Source organism: Elephas maximus, chromosome 8 (assembly GCF_024166365.1).
Source record: "Elephas maximus indicus isolate mEleMax1 chromosome 8, mEleMax1 primary haplotype, whole genome shotgun sequence".
Lineage (NCBI taxonomy): Eukaryota > Metazoa > Chordata > Mammalia > Proboscidea > Elephantidae > Elephas > Elephas maximus.
Window position 1 is genome coordinate 75,241,708 of NC_064826.1, and position 25,744 is coordinate 75,267,451.

General features: G+C 34.1%; 1 protein-coding gene across 11 annotated transcripts in view; it reads right to left on the bottom strand.

Annotated features, from left to right (window-relative positions):
• DGKB (diacylglycerol kinase beta) overlaps positions 1 to 25,744 on the bottom strand; it is a 795,246-nt gene that overhangs the window by 346,073 nt on the left and 423,429 nt on the right. For all 11 annotated transcript variants that reach the window (XR_007518417.1, XM_049893502.1, XM_049893507.1 and 8 more), the window contains one exon: positions 2,041 to 2,105. Coding sequence is in view for 10 of the 11 variants with exons in the window: in XM_049893502.1 (XP_049749459.1) it covers positions 2,041 to 2,105 (65 nt within the window). In the remaining variant the exon portion in view is untranslated. The remainder of the gene's footprint in view (positions 1 to 2,040; positions 2,106 to 25,744) is intronic.

Sequence of the window (25,744 nt, forward strand, 5' to 3'; positions counted from 1 at the left end):
AAGGAGGAAGAAAGGCCGCTATGGTCAGATAAGTTTAAGAAAATAATGCCTTACACAACATTAAACAGTATCCTTCCCCCGCTTCTGCCTCCCGTGTATTACATAATGCCTATAACGGGCTTTTACATTGTGAATCTTGCAAGAGATACACTGTGCATTACATTTCCAAAACAGAGTGTTTATTGCTTAAAATATCTTTTAATCTATGAATGTTAATATATAGATGCTTTATGGAATGACATTTGGAAAAGCATAGGTTAGTCCATGCTATAATACTGTTATTTTTTTTAATAATTATATTCATTTCCCAAATCATCAAGTGTACCAAGTACTAAAATCTACTTTAAAGTATATATAACTTCACTGTTACATCAGTTTATTCTCATATATTTCCTGAATTGAAACTAAGTCTTGTAAAATGAAAACAAGTCTCTCTACTCTCTACTCTAGATACAGGTCATAACAACTTACGAAAGGGTTCTGTTCCAATGACTCTGTCGTAATTCAGTTCTGATGTTAGTAGAACACCTCTTTTTTTTAGTTTTTATTATTACTGTTTATATTATCAGTATCTTTATAAATCAATCTTTATTTTTCAGGGAGTAAACATCTGAGAATGATAACATCAGCAAATTACATCTGCAACATTGTATGTAGTACATATTTCTAACAAGAAGATGTGTGGAAAAAAAGCAAATTACAGTAGTAAGTACAGGTCATCATAACTAGAATACATTGTAAGTCTGGGACTACCTACAAAAAAAAAACTTACAGGTGCAAATTTTTAATTAGGTTACTCCTGATTTTATTTTTATGAAGCATGGCACAAAAAAAAAAAAAAAAACTACGAACAAGTAAACAAGTATACAATACATATTCAGTCTGCACTGCAGTTTCCTTCTTCAGAAGTAACAAAAATTACAGGATTTTTTATTAATCCTTCTAAAGATATTAAGTATTAGTATATGCAATTTTTCCATTTTTTAAAAACAAAAATTACAGCTTTCTAAACTGGAAGAAGCAAGCCAGAAGGTCATAATTTATGAGGTATTTTTAATGAAAAAAATGTTCATTTGTTTAACTAAAATATGTCAATGTACTAAGGTGTGAGAAAATTGAAATAAACAAGACTTTGCAGAAGCAGCTATCTAAAAAGTATTCTGAGGCATCCATGGCAAGATGTCAACTTAGCTAAATACAGAGGCCACAGAGCCTTTGGCTTTGAACATTAATACAGTTCTTTTAATATCTATATAGAAATTTGCTCTTTATGATTTTGTGACTTCATGAAATGAACAGGGTAGAAGTGAATATAATTGAAGCAAGAGATGATTCACTTGTTCTGCCCTGTTTTTCTGGGGGTAAAGGCAGAGGAGATAAATATTTTTCCTTCTAGAAACAGGGAATATACAGAGCCAAGGCTTTCCCTATTTCTCCTTTTTCTTGATTGCCTGAATAACTGAAAGGGTCAATGCCTGCCTTTATTTGGAGGAATAAATGTTTCCCTATTGCTATGATAGAAAGGCTAATTTTTGTTGAATAGCATTTTCTCCTTGCATGAAATGTCTTTAAACAATAGTAAATGCTTCTCTGGTTTAACTTTGCATTTGATCGAGTTCTATGTGCAACTGATATTCCAAAGGTTAGAAGCCTTTTATGATAACTATGTAATTTATAGTTACACAGCCTTATCAGATAAAAAAAAGAGCTCCATATTTTTCCTAGGGATTGAGGATGACCATCCCTCAAATAGCAAGTCATGTAAAGACTTCCAGTAAGTCTTAATAAACTATTGTTTTCACCTTACACTTGATATCTTTATTTTCAGAACATGAGAACAGAATAGAGCTGACCACATTTATTTTTCATTACTGCCCCATTACAACCTAAGAGGAAAAATTATATTCACCCACACCCTCTTTTTTATATTTATATACACACGGAGGCTCAATCAGTTATTAATTAGTAAAATGTTTTGTACCATGACATAGTTTATCAAGAGCAACCATAATTACACCGTCATCATTTGGGGTACCTTACCTACTGTTGAACTTCTCTGGGTGTTTTTCTCTCATGATGTGGAATCTGTGTGCAATGGAGGCATCCTAAGGGGAGAAACAGAAAATAAAAATAGGAAAGTTTATGATACTTTTATCTTGTGGAAATTATAGTTTAAAAGAGAAAAAGTATATAAATAATATTTTTATATTAACTTTTTCTTACAAATGCATTGCACAGAAAATGCTCTGAAATAAGGTAAAAAATGTATAAGCAAAGTAAATTTTGCCCAAGCACTTAATGATACATTCAATCATTTCACCATTGGTTACTTGTCTTATTTCCAACTAGGAATTGATTTCCATTTAATTTATATATCTCCTTTAATAACTGGTTTTGGCCTCATGTGCAAAATATAATTAAGATATTGCACATGAACATAAACGTCAAAAAGTAGTTGAAAATACTATTAAACAAGAATTGGGAGAATAGCTTAAGTGAAGAAATGATGAGGTGGAGAAGTTCCTAGTCCTTTGAGATTAATTATGGGTAAAAAGAGAGTCTGAAGGTGCATATATAATAAACCAAAAACCAAGCCCGTTGCCATCAAGTTGATTCTGACTCATAGTGACCCTATAAGACAGAGTAGAACTGTCCCATAGGGTTTCCAAGGAGTGCCTGGTGGATTTGAACTGCCGACCTTTTGGTTAGCAGCTGTAGCTCTTAACCACTATGCTGCCAGGGTTTCCATATATAATAAAGGTAAGTGTAATATAATAAAGGTAAGTATAACTTCAGAGTTTGTTAAGTGTGTTTTGGATGTGTAATTAACAACTGTTTATATCAAAAGCAACTTTCTTAAATATCTTTTCTCATTTAATGGAAGAATAGATGACAAGTTTAGGTAGAGTCTGAGACCCCAATTGTCCCAGTTCTAAACCCTAATGGAAGATTTTTACTTTTAGGAAATCCATTGAGAGTTTCCAGGACACTGTGAACTCACAATAAATGTGTGAGATTTGTGGGGTTTTATGGTCGGAGCTTTTCAAGCACAGTGTGTTCTAGCTGATTCTAAACAGTTGCCCACATTATTCCAAGTAAGGAGGTAGTCTCCTATTTTTCTTCCATAGATGATTAATCACTTCAATGGAAAACTAGTATGTTTATCAGTCATTTCAATAGAAAAGAGGCTATTGTTGCGATTAACTGTTAATTTTGTTTAATAGTGGCGATATAAGAAAAGCCAAACACAAAGGATATAAAGAAGTTGTGTATTTGAGAGAATCCCGAAAACACTAATCAAGGACTAAAAGTCTAATGAATGAAATGAAAAGGCTAATGTGCTTACTCATGCATAACAAATCATGGCACAACAAGTGAGGGACCAATGCCCACTGCAGATGGCAGACAGACAGTTGTTTTCCCTGCAAGATCAAGCTAACTGATTTTTTTTTTCTATGCAAACATTTCATACCCTAAAAACTGTCAAGTAATTTTTTTTTGGATCCATAAGTAAAAAAAAAAAAAAAATGGTATGGATAGATGTGCACAGAAACAACACATATAACAAAGGATAGCCAAAAAATAAATAAATGAAATAAAAATACTCTATGGTTTGATATTCTAAGATATGCTGTTGTTATATGTACATGGTCAGCTTCCTGGCTTACTGTTATTTTTGTTACATGCCACTGAGTTGATTTCAACTCATACTGACCCAATGTGACAGTGTAGAACTGCCCCATAGTGTTTTGTAGACTATAGTATTTACGAGAGCAGATCGCAAGGTTTCTCCTGATGAGCCACTGGGTGGATTTGAACTGTCAGCCTTTGGGTTAGCAGTTGACTGCTTAACTTTTGGGCCAGGAGGGCTCCTTTCTGGTTTACTAGAAAGTAGAAATATCAAAACGGCTGACTTTTATTGGTCCAATAACTCTCAAACCCAATCAGTTTTCTTTTCCTTATTATCACTAATAAGTTATAAATACATTCTATTTTCGAATATGATATTGAATTACTGTGGTACGAGATTACAGAAAAGAATCTGAATGGGATTATTCTTGGTATATTATGTGACATAATCTTTATTTTTTTTTAATCATGTTTTTCCGCTTTATCCCTAATCTGGTTCAGAAACAAGTTGAAATAGCTTATAATTAAATGGATACATCAAGGAGGCCAGTGAAACAAAAGCATAGGAATATCACCTAAGTACTAGGAATGAATGATAATATTGCTCACCCATAGGGAGGAAATTATTGAATTTATTTCTGCTTGAATTATTTGTTTCAGCTAATACAGAGAACTGAGAATTTAAAAAATAGATTATGTAATATAATTTGTTTTGCAAGTGTGTATTATTGCAGTAATAAATTTCTTCCTTTCCAAAGGAGCATAAGCAGAACACAGAGGACGGAGGAGAGAAATGGAGAAGGGAGGGGAAGAGAGGAGAGGGAAAGATTTTTTTAAAAAGACCATTTAAGTAGACTGGACTTTGAGTAATCTTCCAGAAATATAGAATACCAAATAGCCAGAGATAAGCTTAATATTAGCTCGATCTCCAAGATACTTGGGCAGCGGGTCATGTAGTAAAGAAAGGGAGAAAGAAAAATTAGTGTCTAAGGCTGGAATGATTTTCCTTGCGTTGAATGGGCTGGACCACAAAGAGAGAGCTGGCATTAGTGAGTATAGGATTGATAAGGAACAATGACAGCAGGTGTTCATTTGGATGAGAATTCAGACCAAATTCCCATGAGGCCCTGTCTCTTTGGCATAACCCCAAGGGGATTAAAAGAGTACTGCTAAGCACTGCAAACTTATCCAGTATTCATACTGCGGAGATACTTAGGATTCTCTAGAAATACAAAAAGTAAGAAAAAGCTGAAACGGCATTATTATTTATAAATTCTACATTTTCTCCCTCTTATGTATTACAATTTCTAGGGAACAGAAATTAAATCTGTATCACTTCCACTCCTATGAGTGTCTAAATTACATAATTTTGAAATATGTATTTACTCTCAAATTGGTTTTATTTTCTGAACCTATGAAATATTTTTTAATTAATTTAAAAATAAAACCATTTCTAAGAAATAGCAATAAGATAAATCCATCTTTATTAAAACAAAATATTAAACTTTGTTGTGCTGATTATCTAAACAGTTAAAAAAGTAATCAGAGTAATTTTTCTTGATATACATTTATATACATTAATCAGCTTCTTAGCCATATCTGTCTCTAATACTGAGTCACTGGTATTTTTCTGAGCAGTGTTTTTTTTTGTTTGTTTGTTTTTTGTTTTGTTTTTTTCCTCTCTAAATCTTCAAAGTTATGTTTTAGGTTATTAATTTGAAAAACTTGATTATTTTTTGTGGAACACAGCATTTTAAATCGGGAAAACATAAGTACTGAGATACTTGGGCCTACAGTAAATTCTTCTAAGTACAGGATATTATCAATACAAAAGTTTTTATTAAAATGTAAACCATATTGTCACTGGCACTATTTTTGCTTCCATTCAGAGAAGATTTCTTTGACAAATGCTTTTATAATACTTGTCAAATAAGTTGTTTTTATTTTTGATTATTTGAAACATTTCACCAAATTTGAAGGCCTTCTCAATTTCGTCCCATTCCAAGGGGAGGAAAGATCAAGATGTTGATAATTCTATTTTTAACCTGATAGTAAGTTTCATTTAATTAATGAAGCATTTCCTAAAAGACAAATGTAAATTGAGCAAATTAAAAATGAGTATCATTAAAAATACTTAATCCAAAATACAATTATAGAATTTCTAATTTAAATCTTACACACTAAAGGAAATTTTGTTCAAATGGCTCAATTCCTCTTTGCTTTTGGAGAGATAAATCATAATGTTTTCCTATTTGGGAGCTCCCCTCCCCACCATAATTACAATTTGCTGAAAAGCTTCAAAAGTTGAAGTTTTGGTGCTTCCATTTGTTGATATTTTATTAAGATTCTCTAGCTGATTTTTTTTTTTTTGGAGGCATTCTTTACATACAATTAAATTCCTCAATTTTTAGCATATTTAATTCAATGAGTTTTGACAAAGCTATACAATAACCACCAGCATAATCATGACATGTAACATTTCCATTAACCCAAAAGGTACCCTTGTGCCATTTACATTTGTGTACTTTTATACTTACATTCTCTCATCTCACTCCTGAAAGCCACTAATCTGCTTTCTGTTACAGCAGTTTTGCATTTTCTATACTTTCCATATATAAAATTAAATGTACTCTTTTGTGCCTGACTTCTTTCACTTAAAATGTTTTTGAGGTTCAGTCATTTGTTCTCGAGTTAGTAGTTTGTTCCTTTTTATTGCTAAATAGTATTCCACTGAGTGAATTGCCACAATTTGTTTATCTGTTCTTTAATTGCTGGGCATTTGTTTTTGTTGCCATTTTTTAAATACAGCTGCTTAAATATTTGAGCACAATTATTTGTGCAGACATATGTGATTATGTCTTTTTGGTAAATACCTCTGAGTGAGACTGCTCAGTTGTATGGTAAGTATGTGTTTAATTTTATACGAAACTGGTAAACAAGTTCTGAAGGTAGCTATAGCATTTTGCAGTCCCACCAGCAGTGGTATGAAAGTTTCAGTTCCTTCATACCTTCACCAACACTCCACATCCACACCAAGTCTTGGTAGTCTTTTAAACTTTACCCATTCTAATGAATGTGCAATGGTATGTTTGCTTGGGTTTCAACCCTTCTGAATCAGCACCATTTGTTTCAATAGAGGAGTCTGACAATTGGGATAAAACTAGTGAATTTGAAAGTTTGATACACATTTAATAGATGCCTCCAGCTTTAACACAATTTATTCATCTACACAGCTCTTAGCATATTTTTTCGGTTGTGCTATTCAATAATTCCAAAATAGAATCAAGGACCCTTTTTACCTCTGCTTCTCTGGAGTTCCATATGTGTCTCCCACCCCATGTTCCCTGCATGAAACACTCAAGGGTTTCAAAGATGAATTCTTCTTTCAGTTACATCCTCCAAAAGATATTCAGTCTACCGAGAAGAGCTTTGAGCTCTCAAACTGATTATGATCTTTTACTTTGCTTAAATTATACTTTCAATAAAAATAAGAAGTTAAAAAATTGGAAGTATATAAAAGTGTGTAAAATAAAAAGCAAAAGTCCCACATTTGCCTGTGTCTAATTCCTGGATGTAAGAAGCAAAAACCTTTTCTTGTGCATCCTTTTGAAATAGTTTATATCTATAAAAGTACATACGCACATATATATATTTACAAAAATGGGTTCACACTATACAAGCTGTGCTGATACGTGATTTTTTCACTTATCAATATAGCTGAGACATCTTTTTAAATCAGTAAACAAATATTTTGCTGAAGTTTTTAATGTCAAGCAATCTATTCCTTTCCATGTATATACATCATTTATTTAACTAGTTCCTACTAGTGGTGGTTTGGGTTGATTTTAATGTTTTGCTACCAAAAGAAATATTGCAATAAACATTTTTGTAATAGAGTTATTTACTTCTGTGAATATATTTCATGCTAAATTTTTAGAAGTGGAATTTCTGGATAAAACTACATATGCATATTATACTTCGATAAATAGAAACAATTTTCTAAAAGTTCACACACAACTTATATTCCCACTAATAGTTTCTAACCTGCCTGGATATCATTAACTTTATTAATCTCTCCATCTGATGGCAATATGGTTGATTCACTTGATATGAACTTTGTTGATACACAATACCTGTTCTTCTCTCAGAGGTATTCCAGCATTAACTGCTGTTAATGACAACAGCATCCAGTATTACCCCAAATAACTAATATTACTCAGAAAATTAGAAGAAGCTTCTGGTGTTCATAATTCTATTCTTAACCTGATGGTAAGTTTCATTTAATTAATGATGCATTTCCTAGAGGCAGTTAAAAGACAAAAAATGCTGTGGTTTAGTTCTCATAAAATAGTAAATAGCAGTGTGTTAACTCATTGTTCTCAAGAATAAATATGTTTAACTGTTCTTTCATGTAATCACAGTCCTTAAAGATAATAAAATCAGTAAATCATTAGCTTGAGACCATCATTAGAGCCTTATAATTTATTTAAATTAAGTTAGACAAACTTGAGTCCAAAATCCTTCAGCGATAATACCTTATGTCTAGTTGCTACAAAGAGCATCATGAAGTTACTGCAGAATTTACCACACCAGTAAGCTAGTATTTGGAAGAGAATAGACGCCTATGATATCACCTTCATAAACGATTAAGTGAATTAAGTAAGTGAATTCACCAAAGATTTCAGAGATAAAATCACTTTGTATCCAACGTAATATGAAAATTTAAATATATTCTGTGTCACACTTATGCTAAGGACTAGACCAAAGTTAAAATTTTAAGGAAAAAATGTTCTTGTTAATTTTTGTTTTAGACACCACAAAGTAAAGCTGTAACTAGTCTATTGAGGCCTTTCCTGGGAGCAACATAGAAAAGAGAAATAGTTCAACAGGATTTAGGCACTGGAGGAAGAAACAAACCTATTGGGAAGGGGGAGCTATAATAGCCGGGGCAGACGTTACGGCTAGATTTGAAAGCCCTGAGGAAAAATAACAAAAAAATAACTGGAAGAAAATATATACCAAACATCACTTTTGTAACAGTTATACTATTTGGTCATATTTTCCAACCCAAAAGTAAAGGACTAGTTTTTATGCAAGAAAAAAATACCTTACATTTTGGTTTGTTTGAAGATAAGTAAATAGAGTTGTCACATTTATTAGTATAACATAGATTATACAGATGCACAGAAGTAATGAATATCAGAAATATTACTTTACCTTCTGCCTCAAGAAAATCATGACATCCCCATGAAATGTTCTTCAGAAGTCCATAATAAAAACAAAACAAACAAATAACCTAACCCATTGCCATCAAGTCGATTCCTACTCATAGCGACCCTATAGGACACAGCAGAACTGTCCCATACGGTTTCCAAGGAGCAGCTTGGTAGATTCAAACTGCCAACTTTTTAGTTAGTAGCCACCAGGGCTCCAGTAAAATATTAACCTTCTAAATATCATCCAAATGCCATTCTTGAGCAGTTATCTACACATGATTCAGTATTGTATGTTCTACAAACCATTCAACATAGTGGTAAATTAAGATATATATGCTTTAAATGTTATAATGCATGAAACTCTTTTTTGTGATATGACATAAATTCTTAACATACAAGGGCAATCGCGTGCTCTTCCACCATTTTCCAATTAACTTCTTTTTCTTGCCCTGTCTGCTAAGAATAGAAAGTTCAGAAGCCTCTTGGACTAATTCTCTAAGAAAAGTACTATAAGAGGAATCATTACAGAGCCACGAGAGAGCGCTTACTGCGAGAGAACATAATTTTGGGGGGCACACCTCGTGGGCTGTGTTGTGCGAAGGGGAGGAAAGATCAAGGTGGTGACATAATGGAAGGAACACCAGTGAGCTTTGTTAAAGTTGGATAGTTTAGAGGTGCTAGAAATTGGGAGGGAATAGACAATGTTAATAGGAGGTGCTAGGCTGGGGGATAATGTGAATACAGATTAAAGATTCTCTTTGGCTTATCCTTTTAATTCAACTTTGCTCCAAAATAGAATTTCAAAGGTTATGTCTACATAAGTAAGTGGTTCAGTCTTTTTTTTTTTTATTCACAGCTTTGAAATTTATAAAACTGTTGTTCTGTGAAATCTTCCTTCTGTGAACATTCATTTTTTTTCACAATAAAATTTCCTAGAGGAAAAAGAATACAAAAATATTCTCCTTATAATAGCATAGAGTATTTATAACTTTACGGTTTTAGAGGAGCTAATCAGTCCTTCTCTTGACAAATACGTGGACGTTGTTGCAAATTGCCAGAGTTGAAAATGCAGTTTTCCACAACTGTTCTAGACCTGATGTCTTTCCAGGTCTGCTCTTTCATTGATGGCATCTTACTGTGCTCTGAATTCAGTTTTGAACCTGCTCAAGCCCTCTCTACATTCGTACTTCAACTTTTTGGTTATTTTACACATTCTTCACTCCCCTCAAACATCTGTGCAGGAGGCCTCATTTCCTACACACACACACATATACACACACACAGACAGTAGAAGCTAACCAAAGTGACTCTCCAAAATCCTACCACCAAACTGCACACATTCTGGCTATTAAACATACCCCAATTTTCCCCCTTCTGCTACAATAGAGGTTCTCCTCCTCTATTTCAAGATCGATCCCTCCATCTGTGCTTGAATACTGTAATTCTCAATTTCTCAGGAACCACATTCCATCAGAATATATATTCTTCTATTTTACCTCCATCCACTTCCTCTCCATAGGCTCTTGTTTTTTTAATATTAAAATTGCTTAGGTATCTATAATCCAAACAAAATTCCTTTAATCTTCTGTGCCTGAAAAATACTTTACTCTCTACCTTTAACCCAAACTTCTTAAAAGTATTGGCTACAATTTCTATCTTCACTTCCTTACTCCATTCCCTCTGACTACCTAATCCATTCCGGCTTTCTCTTTAACTACTCAATATTGACTAGAAATTCTCTTTGGTTCCTCTACTGCTTCTCACTTCATATCCCACTGCAGTCTGGTGTTTTCTTTTGCCCCATGGTAAATTACATCCTGGGCCTTGGCAATTTTCTGTATTACTTTTTCTTGATTTTGAGTAAAAAAGCGTACTCTCTTATCTCGATTTTGGTCAGAACACTTTGGTTTTCCTCCTATTTTCCAGGATATTCATTAATTATTTATCTGGCATGCTACTCATCCTTTGCCTGACTCTATAACTATGGCCTCCCTTTGGGTGCTATCCTCAAACTTTTCTCTAACTACACTACTTATTTGTGATGACTTCCCATTCTAAATTTCTAACATATATTTTAACACTGAGCTTGAGAACACACATACCTGACTCTCAGAAATAAACGAAAGTCACCATGTACAAAACCAGACACATCTGTCACCACCATATACTTTTCCCCAAATCAGAAAATCAATATTTTTATTTGATTCTCCTTTTTCCCTCACCCTCAAATAGTAAGGCCTGTTTATTCTACTTCAGACATATCTATTCCTTTCACTCATTTCTCTCCAACACTATTACCATTACCCTTGCCTTAATCCTAGGAAGAGCTATAAAGTACAGCCATAGATTCTAATAGTTCTTTCCACCTTCAAAAATGATCACTTCAGATCTAATCTTGCCAGCCTCTTTCCCAAAAGCCTTTGATGGCTCCCAATAATCTACATGATATAATTCTTAGCCTGGAATAGAAAGCCCTCTGTTGTTGGATTCTATGGGGAAATATTAAAATGATGCAGGAAACCTCAAAAGAAGATGGAAGGAATAAGCAGAGTCATTGTACCAAAAAGAATTTATCAACATTCGATCATTTCAGGAGGTAGCATATGATCAAGAAGTGATGGTACTGAAGGAAGAGGTCCAAGCTGCACTGAAGACACTGATGCAAAACAAGGTTTCAGGAATTGATAGAATACTAATTGAGATGTTTCAACAAATGGATGCAGCTCTGGAATTAATCACTTGTCTATGCCACGCAATTTGGGAGACAGCTACCTGGCCAACTGACTGGAAGAGATCCAAATTGTGCCCATTCCAAAGAAAGGTGATACAATGGAATGTGGAATAAAATCTCTCTTGGAAGAAGTACAGTCAGAATGCTTCTTAGAAACAAGAATGCCAGGACCAGAAAGATGTTTACCTGCATTTTATTGACTATACAAAGGCATTAGACTATGTGGATCATAACAAATTATGGATAACATTGCGAAGAATGGAAATTCCAGAATACTTAATCGTGCTCATGAGGAACCCGTACACAGATCAAAAGGCAGAACAAAGGGATACTGCATGATTTAAAATCTGAAAAGATGTGTGTCAGTGTTGTATCCTTTCACCATACTTATTCAATCTGTATGCTAAGCGAATAATCTGAGAAGGTGGACTATATGAAGAAGAGTGAGGCTTCAGGATTGGAGGAAGACTCATTAACAACCTGCATTATGCAGATGACAACCTTGCTTGCTGAAAGTGAAGAGGACTTGAAGCACTTCATGTTGAAGATCAAAGACCACAGTCTTCAGTATGGAATACACCTCAACATAAAGAAAACAAAAATCCTCACAACTGGACCAATGAGCAACATCATGATAAATGGAAAAAAGATTGAAATCGTAAAGGATTTCATTTTACTTGGATCCACAATCAATGATCATGGAAGCAACAGTCAAGAAATCAAACGATGCATTGCATTAAGAAAATCTCCAGCAAAAGACCTCTTTCAAAGCGAAGAAGTCACTTTGGGGACTAAGGTGTGCCTGACCCAAGTCATGGTGTTTTCAATCACCTCCTATGCATGTGAAAGCTGGGCAATAAATAAGGAAGACAGAGGAAGAATTGACACCTTTCAGTTATGGTGTTGGCAAAGAATATTTATTGAATATACCCTGGACTGCCAGAAGAGCAAACAAATCTGTCTTGGAAGAAGTACAGCCAGAATGCTCCTTAAAAGCAAGGATGGCAAGACTTCGTCTCACATACTTTGGGACATGTTATCAAGAGGAACCAGTTCCTGCAGAAGGACAACATACTTGGTAAAGTAGAGGGTCAGTGAAAAAGAAGAAGACTCTCAGTGAGATGGATTGATCCAGTGGCTGCAACAACGGGCTCAAGCATAGCAACGATTGTGAGGATGTCGTAGGACCAAGCTGTGTTTCATTCTGTTGTACATAGGGTCGCTATGAGACTGAATCATCTTGAGGTCACCTAACAAAAACAACATCTATTGTTCAATACCCTCTCTTTAGTCTCGACTTCTGCTATCCATGCATCTGACATTAGTATCTAGCCTATTATCTTTATAATTATTTAAACACCTGTTGGTATTTTCCTATTTATTAACATATTCTATCATTAGTTATTGATTTAGTGTTGATTTGTGATCCAGAAACTCTACCAGGTATAATGGTGAGGAAGGTGGGCATCATTGCTCTTCAGAATTTATAGTCTAGCAATGAAGACAGATAATTAGTCAAAAAAATTGCAATAACTTAAAATGTTCTCTGTTAGAGGTATTATAGGGCTAAGGAACAGTAAGCGTTAGGAAGTCTTTCCAGAGAGAGAGTAAATGATCTTTTTACTAAGACACAGTAGAGAGGTAGGAGTTATTTAGGGGGAAGAATGGGCTAGTAAAGTACTAGGCAGTTGCAACAGTGCATTTTAAAGAGAGATGAGGGAAATGGACTGAGAGAATGAGAGTATGCTTAGAAAGGAAGAGAGAAGACAAGTGGATCGGAACAAAAAAGGCTTGTAATGGTGTTAGGAAGATGAGACTTGATTCTAAAAACAAAATGTCATGAAGATGTTTTAAATGGGCATCATTTGTGCATTTTAGAGCAATTATTTGGACACTTTATGGATGATTTATTTAGGGGGACCTAATAGTGAAGAAATAATAAGGGCTGAATTAGAGCAACAGTAGTAACATGGATGGAAAGTATGGTACTCATTCACAAAAACTTTAAAGGTGGTAAATACTGGCCCTGGTGACTGGATGTTGATTGATTGAATGGTAATAGAGAGGAAGGGATCAAAAATGATTCCCTGGTTTTGAGCTTGGGTGATTGGATGGATACTGGTATTTCCAAATGAGATACAAAAATAACAGGAAATGCAGAAAAGATGACAAACTTTGGGCATACTGAAGCTTTTGCTTGTTAAACTTTTTATTGAAATGGAACATATAGTAAATCAAGTGCACAAAAGGAACAAGTGAACACAACTGTGTAACCAACATCTAGATAATAAGTAATACATTAGCAGCCCTCCAAAAGTCCAGCCCCCATCGTGAGAAGTTATATTTTAATCTTTCAGTATTTTCTAGTGAGCATTGGCTTTGGCTCATGGGTGGATTATGTACAAAATTCTACACACACACAGACACAATAATAAAAACCAAGCTGATTCCAACACATAGTGACCCCATTGGACTGAGCAGAGCTGCCCCATTGGGTTTCCAAGGCTGTGATCTTTACAGAAGCAGACTGCCACATTTTTCTCCTGAGAGGCAGTTGGTGGATTTGAACCACTATCTTTTGGTTAGCAGCTGAGTGCTTTAGCCACTGTGCCACCAGGGTTCCTCCCACAGAATAATAGCTTTGCCCAAATATTCTGGCAAAATAGGCCATTTGACTATAGCTGCTGCCTAAGTCCTAGAAAAGCTAATGGTGAAAAACCTGTTTAAATTATTTCTGGTATCCATGAAACTGCACATCAACATTTAACAGTGTACATCCAAAACGTTCAAATAATTAAACAAACAGAAATAGATTGGTGGTTTATGAGAATATTAAGAAAAAACTACTAACTAGAAACAGCCCTAATTGCACAGTGGTTAAGCACCTGGCTGCTAACCAAGAGGTCGGCTGTTTGAATCCACCAATCACTCCTTGGAAACCCTATGGAGCACTTCTACTCTGTCCTGTGGGTTGCTATGAGTCAGAATTGACTCAACAGCAATGACTTTATTAACTAGAAAATATCGGAATAATATTGGAATCTCAAATGAAAACTTACTTCAAGTGTTGCTATAAATTCTTTCCAAAATTTATCTTCTATTTGAAAACTGGCAAAAATAATCAGTATTTTAGGTAATAAGTTTAAAAATAAAATATGGGAAAACAGTTACAGAATGTTTACATGTGATTGTGAATAATCAGATTTTGGTACGTTCAACAATGTTGAGGCTTATTTTATCTAAAAATTTTTTTTTTTAGTATAGGTTAAATAAATAAACATCTAACCTTTTACTGGGAAAAACAAAACAAGATAGTTCTTTAGAATCAATTGGTCTTAACTTTAAATCCTTTTTCTACCAATGTGATCCTGGGTAAATTGTTTTCTCTCTTTGAAGGTATTGTAAGGAATAAATGAAAAAGCAGTTTAGTGAAAGACTGAAGCTGATATTTGCAAATATAGAAAACATTCAATAATGTTATTTTTTTCTCATTACTTTTGAATTTGCTAGTGCAAAACGTGTCATTAGAAATTTATTAGGAAAAATGTCTGATTTTGTATTTCACTAATTATGAGATTTGTAAATTCTTACATTAAAACCCAAACCCACTGCTGTCGAGTCGATTCCGACTCATAGCGGCCCTATAGGACAGGGTAGAACTGCCCCATAGAGTTTCCAAGGAGCGCCTGGCAGATTCGAACTGCCGACCTCTTGGTTAACAGCCGTAGCACTTAACCACTACACCACCAGGGTTTCCAATTACCTTTTAAAAATATCAATAAAACAAGCACAAGTTTTTTTGCTTCTAAATTGCTTAATATATTGAACTGAGTTTTAAAAAGAAGAAAGAACCAGAGTATTTTCTTTAGTAAAATAACTTCATATGTGAAAATGTGATATAATTATTGGTTTTGTTCTCTGGATTTTCCTTGTTTTTCCAGTAATTCTTAAAATGCAATCCTTTAAAAACATACCATATGTTTACATCTCAAGACCTTTGTTGAGTGATACTGGGCCAAACTTTATTGGCAGTTTTGATAAGAGGAAAGTTATTAGAAAGTTCACAGGATTATAAAATGACCTTAACTGTCTACACTCCAAAGACTTTTCAGGCTTGTTCTTTTGTTCCCTACAACACTGAAACTGTCCTCTGTACTTTCCAAACTCATGATCTTGAGAAATCCTCCTATCTCGGGATCTACTCTGTTTTGCAGCTTTTAACTATAGTGATAAAATGGAGCCCAGTAACTGTAGTCCCGACTGCTCTCTTGGTTTTTTAATTTCATTTTTCCAAATCTATACTTTATATCACCAATCAGGGGTCATGCTAAATATTCAGACTCAACATGCAGAAAACTGACATCATCATCTTTCCCCCAAAATAAATCCTCTTCTCAAAATTATTACTTCTATCAGTGATGCCAGCATGTTACACCCAGTTACTCAGGCTCAAAGTTATTCTTGATTCTTCCTTTTCGTCCCAAACCTACCAGTCAACTACCAGTCTGTAAGTCTTTTTGTAGCTTTTCATTTCCGTTGCATTTGCTTTAGTCCAGTCCTGACTACATGCCATCTATACTACTACAATGCTTCTCAAATGGCCCTTCCTCCTGATAATGCCCCATACCACTACAATTCACCTTTAAGTATCATTATTTGTTTATATGTGATGGCTACTCTGCGCCATCAAAGTTCTAAGTCTGAAGCTTAGTTAATATTCAAACTTATCTTTCTCTAGGGCCCTACTCAAATATTTACATACAGTCTCTATACTTCTGCTTCAATAACTCATCTGTTTTCAATTAACACATCTTTAATATCTACTATGACATTATAAGGAAACCCTGGTGGTGTAGTGGTTAAGTTCGAGGGCTAACCAAAAGGATGGCAGTTCGAATCCACCAGGCGCTCCTTGGAAACCCTATAGAACAGTTCTAGTCTGTCCTATAGGGTCGCTATGAGTTGGAATCAACACGATAGCAACGAATATGCCACTTTAAAGTCATTCCACAAAATATATGTTTTGAATATCCTATATAATTATTGAATTTCTAAAAATAAAATACATGGGTCACCTCAAAATAGTAATAGGTGCCAAGAAATTTAAATCGTTTCAATATTTCACATTCAATAGCAATGACAACTGTAACAATGAAATTACATATTGAAAGTGCATGGAAAGAAGAAAGTTAAACTTTCATGGAGTTGAAAAAACATTTTAATACTGTTTGTAAGTTGTGATGAATAATAATAACCACAGCCAAATTTTGCAAAAGAAAAAAAACTACGTGTACTTAGGCAGATATAACCATCTTTCAATACACCTACTTTGAATACTTTAACCAGGCAAAACTTTTGAGATGCATATTTGCCTAGTGTTGATATTTCTGATAAAATAGTTTTGTATTAATGCTTTCAGCAAAATGGTTCAACAATTAGCATTCAATTATGTTTATTTGAATAAATTATGGACTAAAAAATGAAGCTTCAAGTTCCCCATTGCTATTTGAGGACTAAGAAGATAGTAACACTTTATAAATCAATGGAGGAAAGTAAAATAAGGCCATCTACATTTTTCACATATAAAACTATTACTTTCTACAGGATGCAGAAAATACTATCGACACATAATCTCAAATCATGGCTATGTGTGTGTCAGAGCAATTAAACAGAAATGTCATTTTCATCATATGCCATCCGTAATTCAATATGTGATCTATAAATACATATATGGCCAACAATCTTCATGTTATTTTGGTAACAACAATTAGCTTCAAAGAGTTAAGGGCTTCAAAGGTTTAAAATATGTGAACATCGTCTTCATATACAATTATAAAGGAAAATCCACCTTGTTTATAGCAGATATATAGTTAAATTGTGTTAAATCTTATAGGAATATTTCTTAAAAGATTATATTTTCCAGTCTATTAGTTTAGTATTTTAGCTCATTTAGTATTTAGGATTTCATCTTGTATGTTCATGCAGAGTTTTAGTCTATTTATATTTAGAATTTCATAAAATCAACCAAATTTTAGGTGCTTAAAATATATGAGCAACTTGAAACAATCTATACTAACAATTTCAAATGGGATTTTATTTTTATTTTTTATTTTATGCTGATCTTAATTCAGGCCCCCACTACCCAAAAGAGAGTTCAAATTAGCCAGTTTTAATAAATACAATAATACAAATTCAATCTAAACTTGTTATTCCCTAGAACCACAAGTTAAGAATGACACTTCAGTATCATAATTATCAAAGTTATACAATTATAAATAAGGATTAAAAAACAATCATTAATTTTTTTTTTTCATGTTATTATTTCTCCCACGTTTCCAAATAACTTTTATGGTCACCTATGTCAGCCCTTAATATATATCCAATAGCAGGAAATATAATTTTTCATCTTTTCTCAAAGAAGCAATGTTTACAAAAAAATGGCTTTCAGTTGTTAAGAAGAATTACAACTACCTTAAATTACACTCACAAACAAAACATTAAGGGGCACCTTGGATTGAAACGTTTTGCCAGGCAAAACAACACTGACTCTCTGACATCAAATATGCAAAGCGAATAGAAGGCTGAAAGCTCCTATGATTTTTTAAGGTATTCAAAATCACACATTTGTAAAGTACTACTTTGCCTCCATGATTTAGTTAAATCATTTTATGTATGTCAAAGGTGATGCCATTCTTCTTCTCTAATGTGAAATTAAAAAAAAAAAAAACAAAAGTTGTAGGCACCACATTAGTATCTAGTATCACCAGCGTTTTGCAAGCCTAGTGGATATGATATGTGATATAGCTTCATGGCAAACAGTTATCTTCGCATGATTAATACTATTTTCAAAAAAAGCTCTTGAGAAAGACAAAAGATTTAAGAGATGGTTTTAGTCAGATTTGATAGCATTACTGGTATCTTTCAAAATCAAATTATTTTTTGTTGTTTAAATGCAAATCCAAATATATTGCTATTTTATTTCAAATTGACCTGTCAGTCTATAGTCACTGCTAATCAATGGCACCATGGAACTCAAAGACAAATCCCTCCTGATGCACTCAATGGAAAAGGCTGTAATATGTGAACACATACGAATCTACAATACCATTACACAAAGAGAACTATAATAATGGCCAACAAATGGCTTTTTTAAAATGCATTATTTGTCACTAAATATACTGTCATTATAAGGAGAAACCTATTGTGCTTTAAAGGGTATGTTTTGCTCGGTAAAATATTTATGCTTTTAGAAATTACCGGCCTATACAGCTCATCCACAACAATTTCACTGTTATTGCATAAAATTGTAAATTATTTCTTTTAAATTATTAATGCAATTGAAAAAAGAATTTTTGAAGCATATAGTCTTTTGAAAGGACAGCAAAATAGATGAAACAAAACCAAGATGACAATTTCAGCATTTAAAATCTACACATGATAATTCAAACAAATGTTATGACATTTAAGATAATGAAACCCTTCATTTATTCTACTATCTGGTATGAGTTTTATTTCACATATAAGGAGACAGAACAGATGTCCAAATATTGTAATGCCAAAAAAAAAAAGTTAGGGCATATCTGATTAATACCCTCCGAGCAGCCTGTAATGTCTCTTTAAAACTGGCATGCATTACTTCAAAACAACTACTCAAAATCCATTCTAGAAAACAGCTAGAAAAAGCAGGCTCCCAAGACAAAAAGAAAACAATAAAGCTCTGTATAGCCCTTTTAGCAATGTGCATATTATTGACAGACCATTCATTGCAATCAGCAAATGATTAATTGCAAATTTGTTGCTAAATTGACCACGCCAAAAAAAAAAAAAAAAGACAAGCCTCAGGCTACTGTTAAAGAGGAAAAACGTATGTTAAAAATGATTGGAGACTTTTCGTAGTGAATTAATTCTAATCAATATGTTTGTTGACTACACAGTGGAATAATGACTTCCTTAAATAGCCCAGGCACCCATTATTGTAGACATTCAAATTAATATTTAACCTACTGACTTGCACACTTTTTAAAAAATATATTTATTGAAGAAGCACTTTCTTGCCTTACCTTTAACAAATAAATAGTTCGTGGTTTATCAAATACGTGCATACGGATTGTTTTTCGATTTCCAGTGTAGATTACAGAAGTAAGGCCCATATGGTCAAGCTTGTAATTATTGCCTGAAGCAATTTGTTCTTGGATTCTTGAAGATAATTCTTAGTGGCTTATTAAATATATAAAAGGTGATAAGATAGTAAAATGGATGGTTATTTGTTTCTCTGATACAAAGTGTGACTTTTTTTTTTGTAATAATAGCACCTTTTTATTCAGATCAAAGTGATTCAAGCAAAATAAGTGGTGTAGTGGTGCCATATGACAGATGTTTTGTTAAAAATGCTCATTTTCATCAAACTAATTGGCAAAGTCCTTTACTGAACAAATATTCCTTAAGCACCTACTACATGCCAAGCCCTGTGCTAGGTTCCAAGATGACAAAATTAAATAAAACATAGATTCTGCACTTAAGGAAATTAATATATGTGTAAATCTCTTCTTCCCTTCCCTGTCTTTTCTTATTTTACCTTCGACCTTGCTGGGAATACAAAAAGTTAGGAACATCGTTCTAAAGTTCTTGAAAACAGTATTAACAATATTTTTTCAACAAAGCTGCAAATAAAAGGTGAGAGAGGGCAGAGCTGCCTCAAATATTTATAGTAATTTAATCATTTCCAAAATTATGTTGGTGATTATGTAGTCCCATTCTCAGGTACCCATTGCCCTGGGATCAATTCTGACTCATAGCAACCCTACAAGACAGAGTAGAATTGGCCCATACAGTTTCTAACACACAGCTAGTGTATTTGAACTGTCAACCTTTTGGTTAGTATTCAAGCTCTTAACCACTGTGCCACCAGGGCTTCCATTCTTAGGTAGGGTATCACAGATCAATATACCTAAAAGGTCCCTGGATGGGGCAAACAGTTTGTGCTCAGCTGCTAGTCGAAAGATTGACATTCAAACCCACCAGTGGTAAAGCAATAGAAAAGCCTGGTGATTTCCTTCCATAAAGATTACAGCAAAGAAAATCCTATGGAGTTCAGTTCTACACTGTAACACATGGTGCTGCCATGAGTCTGAATTGACTCGACAGCAGCAGGTTTATTTATTTATTTATTTCTTAAGGGACTTTATTTCCAAACAGATGTGAAGTACTTTAAGATTTAGATTATACAATGGGGAGAGTGGTAAGAAAGGTGAACATTTAATTTTCAACACTTACCCTCCATATTCAGGCTATATTATTCTCTTGAGAAAACTTTACATTAAGCTCTAACCTCTGTTCCCCACAGAACAGAGAATATTTTCTTTAGCTCTGTGCTCCTGGGCCCTTCAGAATGTGTCACTGTCTTCCTCAGTACAACTCATCCGAGTACAAGTGAGTGTAAAGTGCCTCTGTGGCATAACCTAAAACATTTATGACAACACCAAATGGCATGGAGCTAGTAACAAGAATTGGAACTTTCCTGGATTACTTGGAATAGTAATTTGCTGAAATTATTGAAAGTTGATATTATTATACACATAGTTGAACAAACTGACATTAGGCAGAGCTGGGTAAATTGTGCAATACTGAAAACCACTAGGTGGTTTAAACTGATATTGAACCCAGTTCACCAATCCTGCACTGCCTCCCACTGTTCTAGGAGATGTTTGTTTATCTTATTTGCACAATACTACTCAACGCTGAAAGGCTTACTACACTTCACCCGCTCTATGTGTGGAAGGGCAACTGACATTCTAGCACTACCAGAAATCAAAGTTCAAGGTTTAATATACATTCAACTTTTTTAATACAAAAATAAGTGTTATATATCCTATTGTAGACTTTTCTGTTTCATTTTTATTGAATTTCTCATAATTAAAAAAAAAAAAAACATAAGGAATGAATCATGCTTTTGTTCTATCCAGTTTAAGTCCAATATATAAATGTCTTCTATTTCAAATAGTATGTCATTTAAATCTATTCCTCCTTAATTTGCTAACAGTAACTTTTAAAGCAAACATTCATTGTCTTGGTGAAGTAAATTTGCCACCTTACACATTCTCCTTAATAGCATTTGCTAAAGATGCTTACCTTGCTTAAATGTCTTTAGAACTCATTAAAATGCATTCACAAACTTAACGGTTCCACTTTTTTAATTGCTCTACTAAGGAGACATTCATATAGCCAACTTAACACACAATATTATGAAATCACAGCAATACAAACTTAAAAGAAAAATAGGATAGATAAAAAAGACATCAGATTATAAAATCTGAAAGGTTTTTAGAGATTCAAGCTCAGAGGTTCAGAGAACAAAAAACCTGCCTAAATGCTAGTGGGAAACCCTGGTGGTGTACTGGTGAAGAGCTAGGGCTGCTAACCAGAAGGTTGGCAGTTTGAATCCACCACGCCCGGCTTGGAAACTCTATGGGGCAGTTCTACTCTGTCCTATAGTGTTGCTATGAGTTGGAATTGACTCGACCGCAAATTGTTTTTGTTAGTGGCTGAACCAGAAATAGATTTATGCTCCAAAATTTTCTATCCTTTTTACTGGTTTTTGCTGCAGAAATATAACTCAGTTTGTTCTTTGTTAGAATGTAGAGTTGCTACCACTTGTTCTCATTGTTTGAGGTAGAGAATTACCAGCTTTTGGGAGAAAGTCTTCGTTTGATTAAAGAAAATATCATTCCATTTTCAGTATCTTTTGCTCATTTGGATTAACTCTTCAAAAGTTGGGTGAGTTTTTGTTACAATAACCTACAAAGACATCATTACTATTGCCTATCAATACCACTCCCAGAAGATTAATTTTAATTTAGCTCATTTCTTCTCTGGCTTAAGCCTTCTTGAATATCGAAAATGAAAATGAAGCCATATCAGGTCAGGGGCAGATTCACACAATCATAAATTTGGAGCTTCACAATGCTTTCACATTCATTTTACAAGCAGGGAAACACCAGAAATGGAATAAATTGCAGTCAATGGGCAGGTGACCCTGCGTCTCTTGATTCCTAGTACATAATCAACCTACTAATCTTTATACTACATAATCTAAATTTAATACGGACAGTACAAAAAATTAAGTACCTACTAGAAAAGTGAATGGCAGGGGAAGTCAATCAAAGCATGGCTCAATGTACTAAGGGAAAGGGCAGAAATGATTAAATACTTTTTCACATGCTGAAAAACAGAAAACATGGGTACTTTCCCAGTGGTTCAGACCCATGGCTCACCCCAGTTTTTTCCCTTTGGCAGTGGCGCTGACAAGGAGGCATATTTCTTCTCCCACACGTCAACCTTAAAAGTTAGAAATTCAAATAAGTTGAATTAAGACCACAACCCAAAGAGTTTATTTTTCCTTGTGGAGTTATTATTCACAAATTTCCCCAAGTTTTTTGAATATATTTTATATTTATTTCTGTTTCCCAGTTTGGTATGCTGCATTAAAAAAAATGCTGAGTTTTTTATTTGATGTAAATTAATGTTAATTTTCTTTCTTGTATTTTGAATTTGATTAAAATATTTGCCCTTTATAACTTAATTGCCCTAGATAATGTCACTTTGAACTTCATGATTTTCAACAGAAAAGTTCATAAAGTTTTCAAATTATTTTTATTGATCAGCGGCCTTTCAAATATTTTACCTTTTCTGCATTTAAAATTGCTCATTTATATTATTAATCTATTTATTCATTGAGCCATTACTGTATGTTCAGTGAATGAGTGAAGGAATTGGTAAGACTGCCAAGTTACCTGCATTCCAGTTGCTTATATCTTTTCTAAAGTGGCATAATGAGAAATAAAAGTAGTAAGTCTAAAATTGCAGTTCAACACACATTTGAAAATCTCCACATATCAATTCCTTTAATTTATTACTATTGTTAGCAATAACCAAAAATAAAAAGCAAATTTAAGCTACATTTCTTACAAATTAGCAATCCAGTGGTTAGGTAAGCATGGTGCCTAGAAGTGAGGGGCAGACCTGGAAACACCTCAGAGAGTCTATTGGTACTCACCAAAAGACTTCCCTTTCCTTTTGGAGGGAAATGGTACTGGAGTCTGCGAAAAAGGAGCCTTGGTGGCACAAATGGTTAAGCGCTCAACTGCTAACCAAAAATTTGGCAGTTCAAACTCACCCAGCTACTCTTTAGGAGAAAGGCCTGGTGATCTGCTCCTGTAAAGATTACAGCCAAGAAAATCCTATGGGGCAGTTCTACTCTATCACATAGGATAGCTATGGCTCGGTATCAAATCAACAGCCCCTAACGACAACAACATGTTGTATATCAATGAAAAGCTTAGCAAGATTCTTTCCTGTTGTTCCATGAAAAATGGAAAAAGTATTTAATAAGTGCATAGATGTGGCAGTGGAAATTTACAGGCAAAATATGGCAATACGCCACAGTCAAGAGCTCAGAAACATCTTCTAATTGTCTATAACAAAACATGAGGAGATTAAATAAAAAAGATTCATGTTTTTAAGGAAAGTTTAGAGAAAATATAAATGAGCCAGGACTTGAGGGGGTTGAAAATAAAACTTTTCTTCATCCCCAGTCCCTCTCAGTAAAAGATTTTCAAAATAAGAACTAGCTCCTGGTAAACAATCACATCCAGGGTACTACCAAATAATACGTGGACTCAGCATTAAGATCCCAAGGCTATAACTGTATGATTCTTCATTCACACCTGAGAAGTATTTAAGAGCCTACCTATGAGAGCTTCTAAGACTACTGAGTGTGCTTTATAGACTTTCAGTTAACGGAGTTTTTAAGAATCTTAAGGGCATTGTTCTACAGTAGCTTCATAGGGGACCTGAGGTAAGGAAAAGTCTATGAAGAAGACATATGTAGTTGTGACTTCCTCTAATTGAGTGGATTTATAATTTGATTCATAGGAAGCCCACCAAAGTTTTAAAGAAACCCTTCCAATTTGGCCCAAAAGAACAGAGACAGTGTAAAATGAAAAGAGCTCACTGAACCCCGAACCTACTCTGGGAAGGTAGCAGGCTGAGAAATCTGTTTAGTGGTAAACATGGTCAATTTTTTTTTTTTTTTTTCTGGAAAAGAAAAGAAAGGTTCAAAGGGCACACCCAAGAGTTCAGAAACAGATAACTTAATTTGAAGTTTGATTTAGACTATCTTGGGTCTTAAAATTCCAAGTAAAATTTCTATTCAGACTTCCTGAACATATGATCTAGTCAACCCCAACATTCCCATCATAAGGTAACACAACTGCAAAAACTCTTGCTGTTTTCACCAATAATTTAAAAGTCAGCACAATTTCTAACTTATGTACAAAAAAGTTATCCAATATTCTGGTTCATGCACTTCTTTTCTCCATCATAGTACACTTGGCTTGAACCACTTTCAAAACATCACCTCAAGGGACTGTTTACTTACAGAAAACCAGGAATCAATGAAAGCACCACTAGACTTCTTAACATTTGATAAGTCTTGCACTGTCTTCCTTTGACTTTTTTTTTTTTTTCTCTAGTAATTAAGTTCTTGTCTTTTTCCCCCCTCATGATTATGTGCCTCTCCAGGGTCTAATTTCTTTAAGTGACCGACCATACATTGTTCTGACTCCTTGTTTCAGAAATACCCACATGGCTATACCTCTACCATTTTTTGCCATTCGGTTTCTCAAAAACACACTTTTCAGCTACTGGAACACTTGTATAAGATCCAATGCTGAACCTACTTGACATTATCTAGTGCACTGTCTTGAAAAGATCATGGTTTTAACATATGGCTTTCTCTCTCCTATAACACTGCATGCATTTTATATATATATATATAATTTTCACATATTTTGAACTATGTTACACTCTATATTTTGACTCACTTTTCAGTCAAAATGTGAATCAATTAAATTGGGCATGTCCTCAAGGATATCGGATTATTACCAACGGTATCCTTATTACAGGGTAGTTTTCAAAGATTAATGGTAAATAAAAAGAACTTTAGACTTATTCAGTGGGTGTGAGACAAGGCCAGGAATCTGCATTTCAGTGCTTCTGGATTCCAGCTGATTCTGGTGCAGATAGACACAGACTACAATATAAAACACTGATATAGGCAATGGGCCTGTGGTTCAAGACAATTACTCAACAGTAGTGTAAGGTGATGAGA